At 41.9% G+C, this 25,447-nt stretch overlaps 2 protein-coding genes across 4 annotated transcripts in view; both read right to left on the reverse strand.

Annotated features, from left to right (window-relative positions):
- The window catches only part of LOC106592889 (adhesion G protein-coupled receptor E5), a 70,906-nt gene extending 68,852 nt beyond the window's left edge, over nucleotides 1-2,054 (reverse strand). For 2 of the 3 annotated variants that reach the window (XM_045709947.1, XM_045709944.1), the window contains exon 1: nucleotides 1,631-2,054. In XM_045709947.1, coding sequence (XP_045565903.1) covers nucleotides 1,631-1,661 — 31 coding nt within the window. In that variant the 5' untranslated portion in view covers nucleotides 1,662-2,054. The remainder of the gene's footprint in view (nucleotides 1-1,630) is intronic. The other variant, XM_045709954.1, reaches the window with a different exon arrangement.
- A 4,448-nt stretch (nucleotides 2,055-6,502) lies between these two features.
- The window catches only part of LOC106585402 (adhesion G protein-coupled receptor E2), a 107,547-nt gene continuing 88,602 nt past the window's right edge, over nucleotides 6,503-25,447 (reverse strand). The window contains exons 3-4 of the mRNA XM_045709973.1: nucleotides 9,112-9,233; nucleotides 6,503-6,590 (exon numbers count right to left, since the gene is read on the reverse strand). Of these exons, the coding sequence (XP_045565929.1) occupies nucleotides 6,549-6,590; nucleotides 9,112-9,233 (164 nt within the window). The 3' untranslated portion in view covers nucleotides 6,503-6,548. The remainder of the gene's footprint in view (nucleotides 6,591-9,111; nucleotides 9,234-25,447) is intronic.

Genomic DNA, 25,447 nt, shown 5'->3' on the forward strand with positions numbered 1-25,447 from the left:
CACAATCCTGTCTAAGAGCTCTGCTGACAATTCCTTCGACCTCATGGCTTGGTTTTGCTCAACTGTGGGACCTTATGTAGACAGGTGTGTGCCTTTCCAATCATGTCCAATCAATTGAATTTCCCACAGCTGGACCAATCAAGTTGGAGAAACATCTCAAGTATGATCAATGTAAACAGGATGCACCTGAGCTCAATATTGAGTCTCATAGGAAAGGGTCTGAATACTTATTTAAATAATGTATTTCTGTTTTTTACTTTTAATAAATTATCAAAAAATATAAAAAAAACTTTTAGCCTTGTCCTTATGGGGTATTGTGTGTGCGGAAAAAATTATTCAATCCATTTTAGAATTAGGCTGTAACAAAACAAATGATGGAAAAAGTCAAGGGGTCTGAACACTTTCCGAATGCACTACAATATACACACTAAAACTGTCTACACACTGAACAAAAATATAAACGCAACATGTAAAGTGTTGGTCCCATGTTTCAAGAAATGAAATCAAATATCCCAGATATTTTTCATACGGACAAAAATATTTTGTCTCTCAAATTTTGTGCACATATTTGTTTACATCCCTGTTAGTGAGCATTTCTCTTTTGCCATGATATTCCATCCACCTGACAGGTGTGGCATATCAAGAAGCTGATTAAACAGCATGATCATTACACAGGTGCACCTTGTGCTGGGGACAATAAAAGGCCACTCTAAAAGGTGCAGTTTTGTCACACAACACAATGCCACAGATTTCTCAAGTTTTGAGGGAGTGCGTAATTGACATGCTGACTTTAGGAATGTCCACCAGAGCTATTGCCAGAAAACTGAATGTTAATTTCTCTACTATAAGTCTCCAACATAGTTTTATAGAATTTGGCAGTTGGTCCAACAAGCCTAACAACCACAGACTACATGTATGACGTCGTGTTAGGGAGCGGTTTGCTGATGTCAACATTGTGAACACAGTGCCCAATGGTGGCGGTGGGGTTATGGTATGGGCAGTCATAAGCTCGGGACGACGAACGCAATTGCATTTTATTGATGGCAACTTGAATACACAGAGGTACCGTGGTGAGATCCTGAGGCCTATTGTCGTGCCATTCATCCGCCACCATCACCTCATGTTTCAGCATGATAATGCACTGCCCCATGTTGCAAGGAACTATACTGAAAATGTCCCAATTCTTCCATGGCCTGCATACTCACCAGACATGTCACTCATTGAGCATGTTTGGGATGCTCTGGATCGTGTTTGTTCAGTACATAATTGTAGATAGTCTTGTAGTTTATACATGTCTTAGATAGGGTTGTAACATGCACTCTATATCCATGGTTGGTAAATGGTTGGAATATTTTGTAGCCATTCAACTATAACTAACAATGAATTATGAAATACCACCTTTCTATCTATTTGTCACTCTCTCACATGCACACACACACACACACACACACACACACACACACACACACACACACACACACACACACACACACATAGTCAAGTTACAAAGATATACAACGTTAGACTCATTCTCTCACACGCACATATACGCACAAACACGCACACACACACACACACCCAAACATAGACGCTATAGTCAAGTTCCAAAGATATACAAGGTTAGACTCACCCAGAATAAGTAGAAGAGTTCTGGACCCCATCTCAAAGACAGACTGGTATTATATCCACACCAGACAACTAGTAGGATCCTAATAAAACTAGTCCCACAAGAAGAATCAGTCTGAGATTAAATCTGTTTTACAGTTGAATTCAGATTGAAGAAAATCCCAGTTTAACAAGGTTTTTATTCTGTATTATCCATGGTGATAACATGAACAGAAGAAAAATAAATAAAATATTCTAGAGAGACCTCTCAGTGTGAGCCACATGGAGTTAGAAAACAACTATTTTGCTCTCCTCTCCCTCTTTCTGTTAGAGAACGCCTCCTCTCTCTCTTTTTCACACTCTTCCCCCTTTCTCTCTGTTTCACCCTTCTCTCTCTCTCTCCTTGTTCTCTTTTTCTGTTTCACCTCTTCTTCTCTCCTCCCCCCTCTCTCTGTTTTTCACCTTCTCTCTCTTTCCTTCCTCTTCCTCTCTCTCTATTTCACACTCTCCCTCTCTATCTGTTTCACACTACCCCTCTCTCTGTTTTTCACCTTATCTCTTTCCTCCCTCTCTCTCTCCTTCTCTCACTCTTTCTATCTCACCCCTTTCTCTCTTCTTCTTCGTATCTTGCTCTCCCTCTTTCTTCTTCCTTTTCTCTCATCATCTCTCCTTCCCCCTCTCTTTCTCTCATCATCTCTCCTTCCCCCCTCTCTCTCATCATCATCTCTCTCTCATCATGTCTCTTTCCCCCTCTCTTTCTCTCATCATCTCTCCTTCCTCCTCTCTCTCATCATCTCTCTTTCCCCCTCTCTTTCTCTCATCATCTCTCCTTCCCCCTCTCTTTCTCTCATCATCTCTCCTTCCCCCTCTCTTTCTCTCATCTCTCCTTCCCCGTCTCTTTATCTCCACATCTTCTGATAAGTGTATATTATTCCCTTCGCATACCACTTGTCTCTCTCTAGTTCCCTCTCTTATTCTTGACATGGAAATTAGGTTTACTCATTCACTGCTCAGTTCTCTCTCTCTCTCTGTCTGTCTCTCTCTCTCAGACTTCTCTTAATAGCTTCTGAAAACAAGCCCAGTGGAACATAGCGCAGAGAGAGAGCGCAGAGAGAGAGCGCAGAGAGAGAGCGCAGAGAGAGAGCGCAGAGAGAGAGCGCAGAGAGAGAGCGCAGAGAGAGAGCGCAGAGAGAGAGCGCAGAGAGAGAGCGCAGAGAGAGAGCGCAGAGAGAGCGCAGAGAGAGAGAGCGCAGAGAGAGAGCGCAGAGAGAGAGAGAGCGCAGAGAGAGAGAGCGCAGAGAGAGAGAGCGCAGAGAGAGAGCGCAGAGAGAGAGAGAGCGCAGAGAGAGAGAGCGCAGAGAGAGAGAGCGCGGAGAGAGAGCGCAGAGAGAGAGAGAGCGCAGAGAGAGAGAGAGCGGAGAGAGAGCGCGGAGAGAGAGAGAGAGAGAGGCGCAGAGAGCGCAGAGAGAGAGAGCGCAGAGAGAGAGAGAGAGAGCGCAGAGAGCGCAGAGAGAGAGAGCGCAGAGAGAGAGCGCAGAGAGAGAGAGCGCAGAGAGAGAGAGCGCAGAGAGAGAGCGCGCAGAGAGAGAGCGCGCAGAGAGAGAGAGCGCAGAGAGAGAGAGCGCAGAGAGAGAGAGCGCAGAGAGAGAGAGCGCAGAGAGCGCGCAGAGAGAGAGAGAGAGAGCGCAGAGAGAGAGCGAGAGAGAGCGCAGAGAGCGAGAGAGAGCACAGAGAGCGAGAGAGAGAGCGCAGAGAGAGAGCGCAGAGAGAGAGAGCGCAGTGAGAGAGAGCGCAGTGAGAGAGAGCGCAGTGAGAGAGAGCGCAGAGAGAGAGAGAGAGCGCAGAGAGAGAGAGAGCGCAGAGAGAGAGAGAGAGCGCAGAGAGAGAGAGAGAGCGCAGAGAGAGAGAGAGCGCAGAGAGAGAGAGAGCGCAGAGAGAGAGAGAGAGCGCAGAGAGAGAGCGCAGAGAGAGAGAGAGAGAGAGAGAGAGACAGAGACAGAGACAGAGAGGTTTTGGTGGCGTGATGGCCTCAACCGAGTGGAGAAATGCTGTCAACACACATAAGCACAGACACTCGTACACATTCATTTTGTGTTGTAGATATGTGGTAGTGGAATAGGGGTCTGAGGGCACACACTCAGTGTGTTGTGAATATTTTGTAATGTTTTTAAACTGCTTTAATGTTGCTGGACCCCAGGAAGAGTAGCTGCTGCCTTGGCTGGAACTAATGGGGATCCTTAATAAATGCAAATACAACACACCAAAACACACACAACAACACAACACATACAAATGAAAACTGTCACATCCTTATCATGCTCATAGTAGATCCAAGTTGTTGCCATGGGTAACCAAGTTTACCATCAGATACCAACTAACTAAGATACAAATCAAGACATGAGACAGAGAGGAAGTTGAGGTGGAGATTGAAACACCCAGAAACCCACAGCACACCAGTGCTGAAATGTTACCATGGTAACCATCCTAGGACGCATCCCAAATGACACCCTATTATAGAGTGCTCTATGGGCCCTGGTCTAATGTAGTGCACTATATAGGGAATAGGGCCCTGGTCTAATGTAGTGCACTATATAAGGAGAAGTGTGTCATTTGGGCCTCAGCACTAGAAAGAGGAAGCAGCCAATGGAATAACGATATCTACAGCAATAGAGGAAAGTCCCGACTGTAATATTAGCACCACACTCAGATCAGTTTATATAGTCCCTTACTGATCATCATTATCCAGGCTTACACAGTAAAACTGACCCTAGACCTGTCCTTATGGGGCAGTTTGCAGTGGCACAACCGTGACCTCTGTTTGAGGAAGTAGCATGGTGATCAGTGAGGGTAGTGAACTCTCTTACAGTCTAGTTCAGGGGGTCAAACTCATTTTGCCAAGTGGGCCGTATTAGGTCTTCAACCTGGTCCGGAGGACCTCACTTAAAATGTAATATGTTTCCTCGACATCCTTTTTTCTGAGATATCCATCGCTATTTGACTGTCTAAATATAAGACACCTGTCAGATATAGAATTGTATACAATTTTGAGTTTGCATTCCAATATTACACTTTCTATACATCACAATAGAGTGTAATATAACACAAATGTTTAAAATAGAAACACTGGAGTTTTGGCATAAAAAATTATAAAAAGTTAATTAATTATTAATTATGAAATTATGAAAATTGTTAAGAAACATTCCACCCTTGAGGCCACTACTCTCTCCTTTCATCTGAAGTGTACACTCGTTCACTACTTCAAATCTAAAAGCATTTGATTGGTGGAGGCATGCTAGTGTGAGTTCAGTGAAGGAAAGTGAACAAGTGTACCCTTCACGAGAAAGGAGAGATTATTGGGATGCACGCCGAGTCTTAGTTCTGCCGCATGCAAGACGATGTGGTGGGGTCACAGTTCAAACTGGTTTAGGGTACGGGGTCACGTTCAAGTCCGACTTCAATGCAGTCGTTGCATTTCTTCAACCAATGGCTGCGTGCTACGTCGCTGTATTTGTATTTGTATTTGTATTTATTCTGGATCCCCATTAGTTCCTGTCAAGGCAGCAGCTACTCTTCCTCTTCCAGCAAAATTAAGGCAATTTTAAAAACATTACAATTAATTCGTAACAGATTTCACAACATATTAAGTGTGTGTCCTCAGGTCTCTACTCTTCTACCACTTATCTACAACACAAAAGCCATGTGTACATCTTGTGTTTATATGCACTTGTCTATGTTTGTGTTGCTTCACAGTCCCCGCTGTTCCATAAGGTGTATTTTTTTAAATTAAATTTTACTGTTGGCATCAGTTACTTGATGTGGAATAGAGTTCCATGTAGTCTTGACTCTATGTAGTACTGTGCTCCTCCCACAGTCTGTTCTGGACTTACAGCTCAGTCAGGCATCAGATTGCTGCAATGTCATGTGATGGGTACAGCTGTGAGTTCCGGCAGACGTCTGGATTGGAATGTGGCCAAAAGATAGGGGTCATGTGGTCAGAGGTCAGTCTTGAAGGAGTTCCCACATATGCTGAGCACTTGTTAGCTGCTTTTCCTTCACAATGCGGTACAACTCGTCCCAAACCATGTAAATTGGGTTGAGGTCGGGTGATTGTGGAGGCCAGGTCATCGGATGCAGCACTCTGTCACTTTCCTTCTTGGTCAAATAGCCCTTACACAGCCTGGAGGTGTGTTGGGTCATTGTCCTGTTGAAAAACAAATGATAGTCCCACTAAGTGCAAACCAGATTGGTTGGCGTATCACTGCAGAATGCTGTGGTAGCCATGCTGGCTAAGTGTGCCTTGAATTCTAAATAAATCACAGACCGTGTCACCAGCAAAGCACCCCCACTCCATCACACCTTCTCCTCCATGCTTCACGGTGGGAACCACACATGCAGAGATCATCCGTTCACCTACTCTGTCTCACAACGACACGGCGGTTGGAACCAAAAATCTCATATTTGGACTCATCAGACCAAAGGACAAATTTTCACAAGTTTAATGTCTGTTTCAAATCAAATCAAATCAAATGTATTTATATTGCCCTTCGTACATCAGCTGATATCTCAAAGTGCTGTACAGAAACCCAGTCTAAAACCCCAAACAGCAAGCAAAGCATGTGAAAGAAGCACGGTGGCTAGGAAAAACTCCCTAGGAAAAACTCCCTAGAAAGGCCAAAAACCTAGGAAGAAACCTAGAGAGGAACCAGGCTATGAGGGATGGCCAGTCCTCTTCTGGCTGTGCAGGGTGGATATTATAACAGAACTTGGTCAAGATGTTAAAATGTTCATAAATGACCAGCATGGTCAAATAATAATAATCATAGTAGTTGTCGAGGGTGCAACAAGCACGTCCGGTGAACAGGTCAGGGTTCCATAGCCGCAAGCAGAACAGTTGAAACTGGAGCAGCAGCACGGCCAGGTGGACTGGGGACAGCAAGGAGTCATCATACCAGGTAGTCCTGAGGCATGGTCCTAGGGCTCAGGTCCTCCGAGAGAAAGACAGAAAGAGAGAATTAGAGAGAGCATATTTAAATTCACACAGGACACCGGATAAGACAAGAGAAATACTCCAGATGTAACAGACTGACCCTAGCCCCCCGACACAAACTACTGCAGCATAAATACTGGAGGCTGAGACAGGAGGGATCAGAAGACACTGTGGCCCCATCCGATGATACCCCCGGACAGGGCCAAACAGGCAGGATATAACCCCACCCACTTTGCCAAAGCACAGCCCCCACACCACTAGAGGGATGTCTCCAACCACCAACTTACCGTCCTAAGACAAGGCCGAGTATAGCCCACAACGATCTCTGCCATGGCACAACCCAAGGGGGGGCGCCAACCCAGACAGGAAGACCACGTCAGTGACTCAACCCACTCAAGTGACGCACCCCTCCCATGGACGGCATGGAAGAACACCAGTAAGCCAGTGACTCAGCCTCTGTAAAAGGGTTAGAGGCAGAGAATCCCAGTGGAAAGAGGGGAACCGGCAAGGCAGAGACAGCAAGGGCGGTTCGTTGCTCCAGCCTTTCCATTCACCTTCACACTCCTGGGCCAGACTATACTTAATCATAGGACCTACTGAAGAGATAAGTCTTCAATAAAGACTTAAAAGTTGAGACTGTTTCTTGGTGCAAGCAAATCTCTTCTTGTTATTGGTGTCATTTAGTAGTGGTTTCTTTGCAGCAATTTGACCATGAAGGCCTGATTCATGCAGTCTCCTTTGAACAGTTGATGTTGAGATGTGTCTGTTACTTGAACTCTGTGAAGCATTTATTTGGGCTGAAATTTCTGAGGCTGGTAACTATAATACTTATCCTCTGCAGCAAAGGTATTTCTGGGTTTTCCTTTCCTGTGGCGGTCCTCATGAGAGCCAGTTTCATCATAGTGCTTGATTGTTTTTGCGACAGCACTTGATGAAACTTTCAAAGTTCTTGAAATGTTCCACATTGACTGACATTCACGGCATAAACTATTGATGGACTGTCATTTCTTTTTGCTTATTTGAACTGTTCTTGCCATAATGTGGACTTGGTCTTTTACCAAATAGGACCATCTTCTGTGTACCACCCCGACCTTGTCACAACACAAGTGATTGGCTCAAACACAAATAAATTCCTCAAATGAACTTTTAACAAACAAACCTGTTAATTGAAATGCATTCCAGTTGACTGTCTAATGATGCTGTTTGAGAGAATGCCAAGAATGTGCAAAGCTGTCATCAACGCAAAAGGCGGCTACTATTTAAATTTGTTTTACACTTTTTTGGTTACTACATGATTCCATATGTGTTATTTCATAGTAGAGAATAGTAAAAATAAAGAAAACCCTTGAATGAGTAGGCGTGTCCAAACTTTTGAATTGTACTATATGCTCTTTCTGTCCCAAATGTCATAGAATCTCTGTCCCAAATGTCCCTTACAGCCTGTTTGAGTTCAGTGAGTACCATTCATTTTCACTGGCGGCTTATCTATTTGTCCACAGGAAGCTTATCTTTAACCCAAACGACAGATGGGTTAACCCAAATATGATATGTCTCAATTCCTCTTTTCCTCATGTGACCTTGTATTCAAACACACTTCTTCAAAATTCTAAGACACCACATTATTAAAGTGCTATCTGAAAGCCACTAATAACATATTACATTAACAAATCTCTAGTAACCCATTATAATATTCATACAGTATATTCGGTAATAGTTCTCTCTCCTTTTATATCACGCAGAATCCCTATATAATGTTAAAAACTCAGCTCACAGAATTGGTTGGGGTATTCATTCATACATGCACCTCTTTCAAACCGGTGGACGGAATTGGTTGGTGTTTTCATTCAGATAGGCACCTCTTTCACACCGGGGCTAGTCCCCTGACAACTCTCATTCACTCAGTACTAATAATGTCTCTTATTGTCCAAATTTCAATCCTTTGTTGAACTTCAGCTTACCAATTATTTTTCAAATATAAATCTGTTGTTATCTACATTTCAATCTCTTAATTTCCAAATTTCAAACATATTAACCTGTCATTTCAACACTCACACAACTCTCCCATCCACATTCACTTAGTACTATTCCCCAACACACTCAGTAATCCCCCCTGGTTAATCCTTATGCATCTTCAACTATTCTCTTGTCGTTACCTTCTTCTGCGGTTCCTCTATAGTCTCTATAGTCTCTTTAGTACTTATAGTCCCTCAGTATCTATAGTCTCAATCGTCTATATAGACATAAATGCTTAAGTCTCTGTGGTTGCCATAGTAGCTATAGTCCCTACAGTATCTATTGATAGTCCCTACAGTATCTATTGTCACTATAGCATCTTTAGTCCCTTAGAATCCATAGTCTTAATAGTCACAAATGCTATAGTCTCTATGGACTGTATAGTCTTCCCATACATACATATATACAGTTCGTAGTGATGTTTTCAGCTAAAGCAGTCAATCAATAAATCAATCAATCAATCAAGAGAAGACACATACTCAATGATGCCCTCTTGTGGGACTAACCTGCACAGTGTGATTAGAGAATCTGAACCCAGGTTGGCAAAGGCAGTGGTAGCTCCCGAAGGTGTTGAGGCAACTGGCATTGCTGCTACAAACCTGTGGTGTCTCCTGGCACTCATCGAGGTCTGAAGAGAGAAGGAAACATGTTGATAGAGCAGTGATTCACTAACCTCTCCTCCAGTGATCCTCTAACCTCTCCTCCAGTGACTCCCTAACCTCTCCTCCAGTGATTCCCTAACCTCTCCTCCAGAACTAACGTAGCTGATTTAACGAATGGAAGGGAATCACTGCTCTACAATTATGGCACAGAACAGAGAAGATATTGCAAAAGTAATGTTTTGTTCCTTGACAAGTAACATTCACACTGAAAGACACACACACATACACACACGCACTACCAGTCCTCTTTTTTGATGTATTCCACAACTAGAACAGCTGATTCAAATGGTCCACCCCCTCCCCACCTCCACATAGAATAATATCATTATCACCCCCTCCCCACCTACACATAGAATAATATCATTATCCACCCCCCTCCCTACCTACACATAGAAAAATATCATTATCCACCCCCCTTCCCACCTACACACAGAATAATATCATTATCACCCCCCTCCTCACCTACACATAGAATAATATCATTATCCACCCCCCCTCCCCACCTACACACAGAATAATATCATTATCCACCCCCTCCCCATCTACACACAGAATAATATCATTATCACCCCCTCCCCACCTACACACAGAATAATATCATTATCCACCCCCCTTCCCACCTACACACAGAATAATATCATTATCACCCCCCTCCTCACCTACACATAGAATAATATCATTATCCACCCCCCTCCCCACCAACAAATATAATCATATCATTATTCACCCCCCTCCCCACCTTCACATAGACTAATATTGTGTTCACCCACCTCCCCACATACACACAGAATAATATCATTATCACCCCCCCTCCTCACCTACACATAGAATAATATCATTATCCACCCCCCTCCCCACCTACACACAGAATAATATCATTATCCACCCCCCCTCCCCATCTACACACAGAATAATATCATTATCACCCCCTCCCCACCTACACACAGAATAATATCATTATCCACCCCTCTTCCCACCTACACACAGAATAATATCATTATCCACCCCTCTTCCCACCTACACACAGAATAATATCATTATCACCCCCCTCCTCACCTACACATAGAATAATATCATTATCCACCCCCCTCCCCACCAACAAATATAATCATATCATTATTCACCCCCCTCCCCACCTTCACATAGAATAATATTGTGTTCACCCACCTCCCCACATACACATAGAATAATATCATTGGCACCCACACCTACACATAGAATAAATTCATTATCACTCTCTCCCCACCAACAAATAGAATAATATCATTATCCACCCCCTCCCCACCTACACATATAATAATATCACTATCACCCCCCTCCCCACCTACACATAGAATAAAATCATTATCACCCCCCTCCCTACCTACACATAGAATAATATCATTATCGCCCCCCTCCCCACCTACACATAGAATAATATCATTATCACCCTCCTCCCCACCTACACATAGTATAATATCATTATCACCCCCCTCTCCACCTACACATAGAATAATATCATTATCCACCCCCCTCCCCACCTACACTTAGAATAATATCATTATCACTCTCTCCCCACCTACACATAGAATAATATCATTGGCACCCCCCCACCTACACATAGAATAAGATCATTATCACTCTCTCCCAACCTCCACATATAATCATATCATTATCACCCCCCCTCCCCACATACACAGAATAACATCATTATCACCCCCTCCCAACCTCCACATATAATAATATCATTATCACTCTCTCCCCACCAACAAATAGAATAATACCATTATCACCCCCCTCCCCACCTACACATAGAATAATATAATTATCCACCCCCCTCCCCACCTACACATAGAATATACCATTATCCACCCCCTCCCCACCTACACATAGAATAATATCATTATCACTCTCTCCCCACCTACACATAGAATACAATAATTATCACCCCCCCTCCCCACATACATATAGAAAAATATCATTATCACTCTCTCCCCACCAACAAATAGAATAATATCATTATCCACCCCCTCCCCACCTACACATAGAATAATTTCATTATCACTCTCTCCCTACCTACACATAGAATAATATCATTGGCACCCGAACCTTCACATAGAATAATATCATTATCACTCTCTCCCCACCAAAAAATAGAATAATATCATTATTCACCCCCCCTCCCCACTTACACATAGAATAATGTCATTATCACCCCCCTCCCCGCCTACACATAGAATAAAATCATTATCACCCCCCTCCTCACCTACACATAAAATAATATCATTATCACCCCCCCTACCCACCTACACATAGAATAATATCATTATCACCCCCTCCCCACCTACACATAGAATACAATAATTATCACCCCCCTCCCCACCTACACATATAAAAATATCATTATCACTCTCTCCCCACCAACAAATAGAATAATATCATTATCCACCCCCCTCCCCACCTACACATAGAATAATTTCATTATCACTCTCTCCCCACCTACACATAGAATAATATCATTGGCACCCGAACCTAATCATAGAATAATAGCATTATCACTCTCTCCCCACCAAAAAATAGAATAATATCATTATTCACCCCCCTCCCCAACTACACATAGAATAATGTCATTATCACCCTCCTCCCCAACTACACATAGAATAATATCATTATCACCCTCCTCCCCACCTACACATAGAATAATATCATTGGCACCCCCACCTACACATAGAATAATATCATTATCAATCTCTCCCCACCAACAAATAGAATAATATCATTATCACCCCCCTCCCCACCTACACATAGAATAATATCATTATCACTCCCCTCCCCACCAACACATAGAATAATATCATTATCACCCCCCTCCCCACCTACACATAGAATAATATCATTATCACCCCCTACCCACCTACACATAGAATATCATTATCACCCCCCTCCCCACCTACACATAGAATACAATAATTATCACCCCTCCCCACCTACACATAGAATAATTTCATTATCACTCTCTCCTCACCTACTCATAGAATAATATCATTGGCACCCGAACCTACACATAGAATAATATCATTATCACTCTCTCCCCACCAAAAAATAGAATAATATCATTATTCACCCCCCTCCCCAACTACACATAAAATAATGTCATTATCACCCTCCTCCCCACCTACACATAGAATAATATCAGTATCACCCTCCTCCCAAACCTACACATAGAATAATATCATTGGAACCCCCACCTACACATAGAATAATATCATTATCACTCTCTCCCCACCAACAAATATAATAATATCATTATCCATCCCCCTCCCCACCTACACATATAATAATATCATTATCACCCCCCTCTCCACCTACACATATAATAAAATCATTATCACCCCCCTCCCCACCTAATCATAGAATAATATCATTATCAACCCCCTCCCCACCTACACATAGAATAAAATCATTATCCACCCCCTCCCCACCTACATATAGAATAATATAATTATTCACCCCCTCCCCACCTACACATATAATAATATCATTATCCACCCCCTCCCCACCTACACATATAATAATATCATTATCACTCTCTCCCCACCAACAAATAGAATAATATCATTATCCACCCACCTCCCCACCTACACATAGAATACAATCATTATCACCCCCCTCCCCACCTACACATAGAATAATATCATTATCACCCACCTCCCCACCTACACATAGAATAATATCATTATCACCCCTCTCCCCACCTACACATAGAATAATATCATTATCCACCCCCCTCCCCACCTACACATAGAATAATTTCATTATCACTCTCTCCCCACCTACACATAGAATAATATCATTGGCACCCCAACCTACACATAGAATAATATCATTATCACTCTCTCCCCACCAAAAAATAGAATAATATCATTATTCACCCCCCCTCCCCAACTACACATAGAATAATGTAATTATCACCCTCCTCCCCACCTACACATAGAATAATATCAGTATCACCCTCCTCCCCACCTACACATAGAATAATATCATTGGCACACCCACCTACACATAGAATAATATCATTATCACTCTCTCCCCACCAACAAATAGAATAATATCATTATCCACCCCCCTCCCCACCTACAAATATAATAATATCATTATCACCCCCTCTCCACCTACACATATAATAATATCATTGGCACCCGAACCTACACATAGAATAATATCATTATCACTGTCTCCCCACCAAAAAATAGAATAATATCATTTTCACCCCCCTCCCCACCTACACATAGAATAAAATCATTATCACCCCTCTCACCACCTACACAATGAATAATTTCATTATCACCCCCCTCCCCACCTACACATAGAATAATATCATTATCCACCCCCTCCCCACCTACACATAGAATATACCATTATCACCCCTCTCCCCACCTACACATAGAATAATATCATTATCACCCCCCTACCCACCTACACATAGAATAATATCATTATCACCCCCCTCCCCACCTACACATAGAATACAATAATTATCCACCCCCTCCCCACCTACACATAGAATAATATCGTTATCACCCTCTCCCCACCTACACATAGAATAATATCATTGGCACCCCAACCTACACATAGAATAATATCATTATCACTCTCTCCCCACCAAAAAATAGAATAATATCATTATTCACCCCCCTCCCCAACTACACATAGAATAATGTCATTATCACCCTCCTCCCCACCAACACATAGAATAATATCAGTATCACCCTCCTCCCCACCTACACATAGAATAATATCATTGGCACCCCCACCTACACATAGAATAATATCATTATCACTCTCTCCCCACCAACAAATAGAATAATATCATTACCCATCCCCCTCCCCACCTAAAAATATAATAATATCATTATCACCCCCCTCTCCACCTACACATAGAATAATATCATTATCACCCCCCTCCCCACCTACACATAGAATAATATCATTATCACCCTCCTCCCCACCTACACATAGAATAATATCATTGGCACCCCCACCTACACATAGAATAATATCATTATCACTCTCTCCCCACCAACAAATAGAATAATATCATTACCCATCCCCCTCCCCACCTAAACATATAATAATATCATTATCACCCCCTCTCCACCTACACATAGAATAATATCATTATCACCCCCCTCCCCACCTACACATAGAATAATATCATTATCACCCTCCTCTCCACCTACACATAGAATACAATCATTATCACCCCCTCCCCACCTACACATAGAATATACCATTATCACCCCTCTCCCCACCTACACATAGAATAATATCATTATCACCCTCCTCTCCACCTACACATAGAATACAATCATTATCACCCCCCTCCCCACCTACACATAGAATAATATCATTATCACCCCCCTCCCCACCTACACATAGAATAATATCATTATCCACCCCCTCCCCACCTACATATAGAATAATATCATTATCACCCTCCTCCCCACCTACACATAGAATAAAATTGTGTTCACCCACCTCCCCACCTACACATAGAATAATATCATTGGCACCCACACCTACACATAGAATACAATCATTATCACTCGCTCCCCACCAACAAATAGAATAATATCATTATCCACCCCCTCCCCACCTACACATAGAATAATATCACTATCACCCCCCTCCCCACCTACACATAGAATAAAATCATTATCACCCCACTCCCTACCTACACATAGAATAATATCATTATCGCCCCCCTCCCCACCTACACATAGAATAATATCATTATCACCCTCCTCCCCACCTACACATAGACTAATATCATTATCACCCCCCTCTCCACCTACACATAGAATAATATCATTATCCACCCCCCTCCCCACCTACACTTAGAATAATATCATTATCAATCTCTCCCCACCTACACATAGAATAATATCATTGGCACCACCACCTACACATAGAATAAGATCATTATCACTCTCTCCCAACCTCCACATAGAATAATATCATTATCACTCTCTCCCCACCAACAAATAGAATAATACCATTATCACCCCCCTCCCCACCTACACATAGAATAATATCATTATCACCCTCCTCCCCACCTACACATAGAATAATATCATTATCACCCCCCTCCCAACCTCCACATATAATAATATCATTATCACTCTCTCCCCACCAACAAATAGAATATCATTATCACCCCCCTCCCCATCTACACATAGAATAATATCATTATCACTCTCTCCCCACCAACAAATAGAATAATATCATTATCCACCCCCTCCCCACCTACAAATAGGATAAAATCACTATCACCCCCCTCCCCACCTACACATAGAATAAAATCATTATCACCCCCTCCCTACCTACACATAGAATAATATCATTATCACCCCCCTCCCCACCTACACATAGAATAAAATCATTATCACCCCCTCCCCACCTACACATAGAATATACATTATCCACCCCCTCCCCACCTACACATAGAATAATTCATTATCACTCTCTCCCACACAAATATAATATATCATTATCACCCCCTCCCCACCTCCACATAGAATATACCATTATCCACCCCCTCCCCACCTACACATAGAATAATATAATTATCACTCTCTCTCCACCAACAAATATAATCATATCATTATCACCCCCTCCCCACCTACACATAGAATAAAATCATTATCACCCCTCTCCCCACTTACATACAGAATAATTTAATTTTCACACCCTTCCCAACCTACACATAGAATAATATCATTATCCACCACCTCCCCACCTACACATAAAATAATATCATTATCCACCCCCTCCCCACCTACACAGATTAATATTATTATCCAGCCCCTCCCCACCTACACATAGAATAATATCATTATCACTCTCTCCCCACCAACAAATATAATCATATCATTATCAACCCCCTCCCCACATACACATATAATAATATCATTATCACCCCCCTCCCAACCTCCACATATAATAATATCATTATCACTCTCTCCCCACCAACAAATATAATAATATCATTATCACCCCCCTCCCCATCTACACATAGAATAATATCATTATCCACTCACTCCCCACCTACATATAGAATAGTATCATTATCCAGCCTCTCCACACCTATATATAGAATAATATCATTATCACCCCCCTCCACACCTACACATATAATAATATCATTTTAACCCCCCTCCCCACCTACACATAGAATAAAATCATTATCACCCCCTCCCTACCTCCACATATAATAATATCATTATCACTCTCTCCCCACCAACAAATAGAATAATACCATTATCACCCCTCTCCCCACCTACACATAGAATAATATCATTATCACCCCCCTACCCACCTACACATAGAATATCATTATCACCCCCCTCCCCACCTACACATAGAATAATATCATTATCACCCTCCTCTCCACCTACACATAGAATACAATCATTATCACCCCTTCCCCACCTACACATAGAATAATTTCATTATCACCCCCCTCCCCACCTACACATAGAATAATATCATTATCCACCCCTCCCCACCTACATATAGAATAATATCATTATCACCCTCCTCCCCACCTACACATAGAATAAAATTGTGTTCACCCACCTCCCCACCTACACATAGAATAATATCATTGGCACCCACACCTAAACATAGAATACAATCATTATCACTCTCTCCCCACCAGCAAATAGAATAATATCATTATCCACCCCCATCCCCACCTACACATAGAATAATATCACTATCACCCCCTCCCCACCTACACATAGAATAAAATCATTATTACCCCCCTTCCTACCTACACATAGAATAATATCATTATCGCCCCTCTCCCCACCTACACATAGAATAATATCATTATCACCCTCCTCCCCACCTACACATAGAATAATATTATTATCCACCCCTCCCCACCTACACATATAATATCATTATCACTCTCTCCCCACCAACAAATAGAATAATATCATTATCCACCCACCTCCCCACCTACACATAGAATACAATCATTATCACCCCCCTCCCCACCTACACATAGAATAATATCATTATCACCCACCTCCCCACCTACACATAGAATAATATCATTATCACCCCTCTCCCCACCTACACATAGAATAATATCATTATCCACCCCCCTCCCCATCTACACATAGAATAATTTCATTATCACTCTCTCCCCACCTACACATAGAATAATATCATTGGCACCCCCACCTACACATAGAATAATATCATTAACACTCTCTCCCCACCAACAAATAGAATAATATCATTATCCATCCCCCTCCCCACCTAAAAATATAATAATATCATTATCACCCCCCTCTCCACCTACACATATAATAATATCATTGGCACCCGAACCTACACATAGAATAATATCATTATCACTCTCTCCCCACCAAAAAATAGAATAATATCATTATTCACCCCCCTCTCCACCTACACATAGAATAATATCATTATCACCCCCCTCCCCACCTACACATAGAATAACATCATTATCACCCTCCTCTCCACCTACACATAGAATACAATCATTATCACCCCCTCCCCACCTACACATAGAATATACCATTATCACCCCTCTCCCCACCTACACCTAGAATAATATCATTATCACCCCCAACGCACCTACACATAGAATATCATTATCACCCCCCCCCACCTACACATAGAATAATATCATTATCACCCTCCTCTCCACCTACACATAGAATACAATCATTATCACCCCCCTCCCCACCTACACATAGAATAATTTCATTATCACCCCCCTCCCCACCTACACATAGAATAATATCATTATCCACCCCTCCCCACCTACATATAGAATAATATCATTATCACCCTCCTCCCCACCTACACATAGAATAAAATTGTGTTCACCCACCTCCCCACCTACACATAGAATAATATCATTGGCACCCACACCTACACATAGAATACAATCATTATCACTCTCTCCCCACCAACAAATAGAATAATATCATTATCCACCCCCCTCCCCACCTACACATAGAATAATATCACTATCACCCCCCTCCCCACCTACACATAGAATAAAATCATTATCAACCCCCTCCCTACCTACACATAGAATAATATCATTATCGCCCCCCTCATCACCTACACATAGAATAATATCATTATCACCCTCCTCCCCACCTACACATAGACTAATATCATTATCACCCCCCTCTCCACCTACACATAGAATAATATCATTATCCACCCCCTCCCCACCTACACTTAGAATAATATCATTATCACTCTCTCCCCACCTACACATAGAATAATATCATTATCACCCTCCTCCCCACCTACACATAGAATAAAATCATTATCCACCCCCTCCCCACCTACATATAGAATAATATAATTATTCACCCCTCCCCACCTACACATAGAATAATATCATTATCACCCTCCTCCCCACCTACACATAGAATAAAATCATTATCCACCCCCTCCCCACCTACATATAGAATAATATAATTATTCACCCCTCCCCACCTACACATAGAATAATATTATTATCCACCCCCTCCCCACCTACACATATAATATCATTATCACTCTCTCCCCACCAACAAATAGAATAATATCATTATCCACCCACCTCCCCACCTACACATAGAATACAATCATTATCACCCCCCTCCCCACCTACACATAGAATAATATCATTATCACCCCTCTCCCCACCTACACATAGAATAATATCATTATCCACCCCCCTCCCCATCTACACATAGAATAATTTCATTATCACTCTCTCCCCACCTACACATAGAATAATATCATTGGCACCCCCACCTACACATAGAATAATATCATTAACACTCTCTCCCCACCAACAAATAGAATAATATCATTATCCATCCCCCTCCCCACCTAAAAATATAATAATATCATTATCACCCCCCTCTCCACCTACACATATAATAATATCATTGGCACCCGAACCTACACATAGAATAATATCATTATCACTCTCTCCCCACCAAAAATAGAATAATATCATTATTCACCCCCTCTCCACCTACACATAGAATAATATCATTATCACCCCCTCCCCACCTACACATAGAATAATATCATTATCACCCTCCTCTCCACCTACACATAGAATACAATCATTATCACCCCCTCCCCACCTACACATAGAATAATTTCATTATCACCCCCTCCCCACCTACACATAGAATAATATCATTATCCACCCCCTCCCCACCTACATATAGAATAATATCATTATCACCCTCCTCCCCACCTACACATAGAATAAAATTGTGTTCACCCACCTCCCCACCTACACATAGAATAATATCATTGGCACCCACACCTACACATAGAATACAATCATTATCACTCTCTCCCCACCAACAAATAGAATAATATCATTATCCACCCCCTCCCCACCTACACATAGAATAATATCACTATCACCCCCCTCCCCACCTACACATAGAATAAAATCATTATCAACCCCCTCCCTACCTACACATAGAATAATATCATTATCGCCCCCCTCATCACCTACACATAGAATAATATCATTATCACCCTCCTCCCCACCTACACATAGACTAATATCATTATCACCCCCCTCTCCACCTACACATAGAATAATATCATTATCCACCCCCCTCCCCACCTACACTTAGAATAATATCATTATCACTCTCTCCCCACCTACACATAGAATAATATCATTGGCACCCCCCACCTACACATAGAATAATATCATTAACACTCTCTCCCCACCAACAAATAGAATAATATCATTATCCATCCCCCTCCCCACCTAAAAATATAATAATATCATTATCACCCCCCTCTCCACCTACACATATAATAATATCATTGGCACCCGAACCTACACATAGAATAATATCATTATCACTCTCTCCCCACCAAAAATAGAATAATATCATTATTCACCCCCTCTCCACCTACACATAGAATAATATCATTATCACCCCCCTCCCCACCTACACATAGAATAATATCATTATCACCCTCCTCTCCACCTACACATAGAATACAATCATTATCACCCCCCTCCCCACCTACACATAGAATATACCATTATCACCCCTCTCCCCACCTACACCTAGAATAATATCATTATCACCCCCCTACGCACCTACACATAGAATATCATTATCACCCCCCCCCCCACCTACACATAGAATAATATCATTATCACCCTCCTCTCCACCTACACATAGAATACAATCATTATCACCCCCCCTCCCCACCTACACATAGAATAATTTCATTATCACCCCCCTCCCCACCTACACATAGAATAATATCATTATCCACCCCCTCCCCACCTACATATAGAATAATATCATTATCACCCTCCTCCCCACCTACACATAGAATAAAATTGTGTTCACCCACCTCCCCACCTACACATAGAATAATATCATTGGCACCCACACCTACACATAGAATACAATCATTATCACTCTCTCCCCACCAACAAATAGAATAATATCATTATCCACCCCCCTCCCCACCTACACATAGAATAATATCACTATCACCCCCCTCCCCACCTACACATAGAATAAAATCATTATCAACCCCCTCCCTACCTACACATAGAATAATATCATTATCGCCCCCCTCATCACCTACACATAGAATAATATCATTATCACCCTCCTACCCACCTACACATAGACTAATATCATTATCACCCCCCTCTCCACCTACACATAGAATAATATCATTATCCACCCCCCTCCCCACCTACACTTAGAATAATATCATTATCACTCTCTCCCCACCTACACATAGAATAATATCATTGGCACCACCACCTACACATAGAATAAGATCATTATCACTCTCTCCCAACCTCCACATATAATAATATCATTATCACTCTCTCCCCACCAACAAATAGAATAATACCATTATCACCCCCCTCCCCACCTACACATAGAATAATATCAATATCACCCTCCTCCCCACCTACACATAGAATAATATCATTATCACCCCCTCCCAACCTCCACATATAATAATATCATTATCACTCTCTCCCCACCAACAAATAGAATAATATCATTATCACCCCCCTCCCCACCTACAAATAGGATAATATCACTATCACCCCCCTCCCCACCTACACATAGAATAAAATCATTATCACCCCCCCTCCCTACCTACACATAGAATAATATCATTATCACCCCCCTCCCCACCTACACATAGAATAAAATCATTATCACCCCCCCACCTCCTGAATATACATTATTATCACTCTCTCTCCACCAACAAATATAATCATATCATTATCACCCCCCTCCCCACCTACACATAGAATAAAATCATTATCACCCCTCTCCCCACTTACATACAGAATAATTTAATTTTCACACCCTTCCCAACCTACACATAGAATAATATCATTATCCACCACCTCCCCACCTACACATAAAATAATATCATTATCCACCCCCTCCCCACCTACACAGAATAATATTATTATCCAGCCCCTCCCCACCTACACATAGAATAATATCATTATCACTCTCTCCCCACCAACAAATATAATCATATCATTATCACCCCCCTCCCCACATACACATATAATAATATCATTATCACCCCCCTCCCAACCTCCACATATAATAATATCATTATCACTCTCTCCCCACCAACAAATAGAATAATATCATTATCACCCCCCTCCTCATCTACACATAGAATAATATCATTATCCACTCACTCCCCACCTACATATAGAATAGTATCATTATCCAGCCTCTCCACACCTATATATAGAATAATATCATTATCACCCCCCTCCACTCCTACACATATAATAATATCATTTTAACCCCCCCTCCCCACCTACACATAGAATAAAATCATTATCACCCCCTCCCTACCTCCACATATAATAATATCATTATCACTCTCTCCCCACCAACAAATAGAATAATACCATTATCACCCCTCTCCCCACCTACACATAGAATAATATCATTATCACCCCCCCTACCCACCTACACATAGAATATCATTATCACCCCCCCTCCCCACCTACACATAGAATAATATCATTATCACCCTCCTCTCCACCTACACATAGAATACAATCATTATCACCCCCCTCCCCACCTACACATAGAATAATTTCATTATCACCCCCCTCCCCACCTACACATAGAATAATATCATTATCCACCCCCTCCCCACCTACATATAGAATAATATCATTATCACCCTCCTCCCCACCTACACATAGAATAAAATTGTGTTCACCCACCTCCCCACCTACACATAGAATAATATCATTGGCACCCACACCTACACATAGAATACAATCATTATCACTCTCTCCTCACCAACAAATAGAATAATATCATTATCCACCCCCCTCCCCACCTACAAATAGAATAATATCACTATCACCCCCCTCCCCACCTACACATAGGATAAAATCACTATCACCCCCTCCCCACCAACAAATAGAATAATATCATTATCCACCCCCCTCCCCACCTACAAATAGGATAATATCACTATCACCCCCCCTCCCCACCTACACATAGAATAAAATCATTATCACCCCCCTCCCCACCTACACATAGAATAATATCATTATCACCCCCCTCCCCACCTACACATAGAATAAAATCATTATCACCCCCTCCCCACCTCCACATAGAATATACCATTATCCACCCCCCCTCCCCACCTACACATAGAATAATATAATTATCACTCTCTCCCCACCAACAAATATAATCATATCATTATCACCCCCTCCCCACCAACACATAGAATAAAATCATTATCACCCCCTCTCCCCACTTACATACAGAATAATTTAATTTTCACACCCTTCCCAACCTACACATAGAATAATATCATTATCCACCACCTCCCCACCTACACATAAAATAATATCATTATCCACCCCCTCCCCACCTACACAGAATAATATTATTATCCAGCCCCTCCCCACCTACACATAGAATAATATCATTATCACTCTCTCCCCACCAACAAATATAATCATATCATTATCACCCCCCTCCCCACCTACACATAGAATAATTTCATTATCACCCCGCTCCCCACCTACACATAGAATAATATCATTATCCACCCCCTCCCCACCTACATATAGAATAATATCATTATCACCCTCCTCCCCACCTACACATAGAATAAAATTGTGTTCACCCACCTCCCCCACCTACACATAGAATAATATCATTGGCACCCACACCTACACATAGAATACAATCATTATCACTCTCTCCTCACCAACAAATAGAATAATATCATTATCCACCCCCTCCCCACCTACACATAGAATAATATCACTATCACCCCCTCCCCACCTACACATAGAATAAAATCATTATCACCCCCCTCCCTACCTAGACATAGAATAATATCATTATCGCCCCCCTCACCACCTACACATAGAATAATATCATTATCACCCTCCTCCCCACCTACACATACACTAATATCATTATCACCCCCCTCTCCACCTACACATAGAATAATATCATTATCCACCCCCCTCCCCACCTACACTTAGAATAATATCATTATCACTCTCTCCCCACCTACACATAGAATAATATCATTGGCACCACCACCTACACATAGAATAAGATCATTATCACTCTCTCCCAACCTCCACATATAATAATATCATTATCACTCTCTCCCCACCAACAAATAGAATAATACCATTATCACCCCCCTCCCCACCTACACATAGAATAATATCAATATCACCCTCCTCCCCACCTACACATAGAATAATATCATTATCACCCCCTCCCAACCTCCACATATAATAATATCATTATCACTCTCTCCCCACCAACAAATAGAATATCATTATCACCCCCCTCCCCATCTACACATAGAATAATATCATTATCACTCTCTCCCCACCAACAAATAGAATAATATCATTATCCACCCCCCTCCCCACCTACAAATAGGATAATATCACTATCACCCCCCTCCCCACCTACACATAGAATAAAATCATTATCACCCCCCTCCCTACCTACACATAGAATAATATCATTATCACCCCCCTCCCCACCTACACATAGAATAAAATCATTATCACCCCCCTCCCCACCTCCACATAGAATATACCATTATCCACCCCCTCCCCACCTACACATAGAATAATATAATTATCACTCTCTCCCCACCAACAAATATAATCATATCATTATCACCCCCTCCCCCACCTACATATAGAATAAAATCATTATCACCCCTCTCCCCACTTACATACAGAATAATTTAATTTTCACACCCTTCCCAACCTACACATAGAATAATATCATTATCCACCGCCTTCCCCACCTACACATAGAATAATATCATTATCACCCTCCTCCCCACCTACACATAGAATAATATCATGTTCACCCCCTCCCCACCTACACATAGAATAATATCATTATCACGCTCTCCCCACCAACAAATAGAATAATATCATTATCCACCGCCTTCCCCACCTACACATAGAATAATATCATTATCACCCTCCTCCCCACCAACACATAGAATAAAATCATGATCACCCCCCTCCCCACGTACACATAGAATAATATCATTATCCACCCCCCTCCCCACCTACACATAGAATAATATAATCATCACCCCCCTCCCCACCTACACATAGAATAATATCATTATCACCCCCCTCCCCACCTACACATAGAATAATATCATTATCACCCCCCTCCATACCTACACATAGAATACAATAAAAATCACCCCCCTCCCCACCTCCACATAGAAAATATCATTATCACTATCTCCCCACCAACAAATAGAATAATATCATTATCCACCCCACTCCCCACCTACACATAGAATAATATCATTATCCACCCTCCTCCCCATCTACACATAGAATAATATCATTGGCACCCCGTCCCCACCTACACATATAATAATATCATTATTCACCCCTTCCCCACCTACACATATAATAAAATCATTATCACCCCCTCCCCACCTACACATAGAATAATATCATTATCACCCCTCCCCACCTACACATAGAATATATCATCATTATCCACCCCCTCCCCACCTACACATAGAATAATATCATTATCACTCTCTCCCCACCAAG

This window comes from Salmo salar, chromosome ssa02 (genome assembly GCF_905237065.1).
Source record: "Salmo salar chromosome ssa02, Ssal_v3.1, whole genome shotgun sequence".
Classification (NCBI taxonomy): domain Eukaryota; kingdom Metazoa; phylum Chordata; class Actinopteri; order Salmoniformes; family Salmonidae; genus Salmo; species Salmo salar.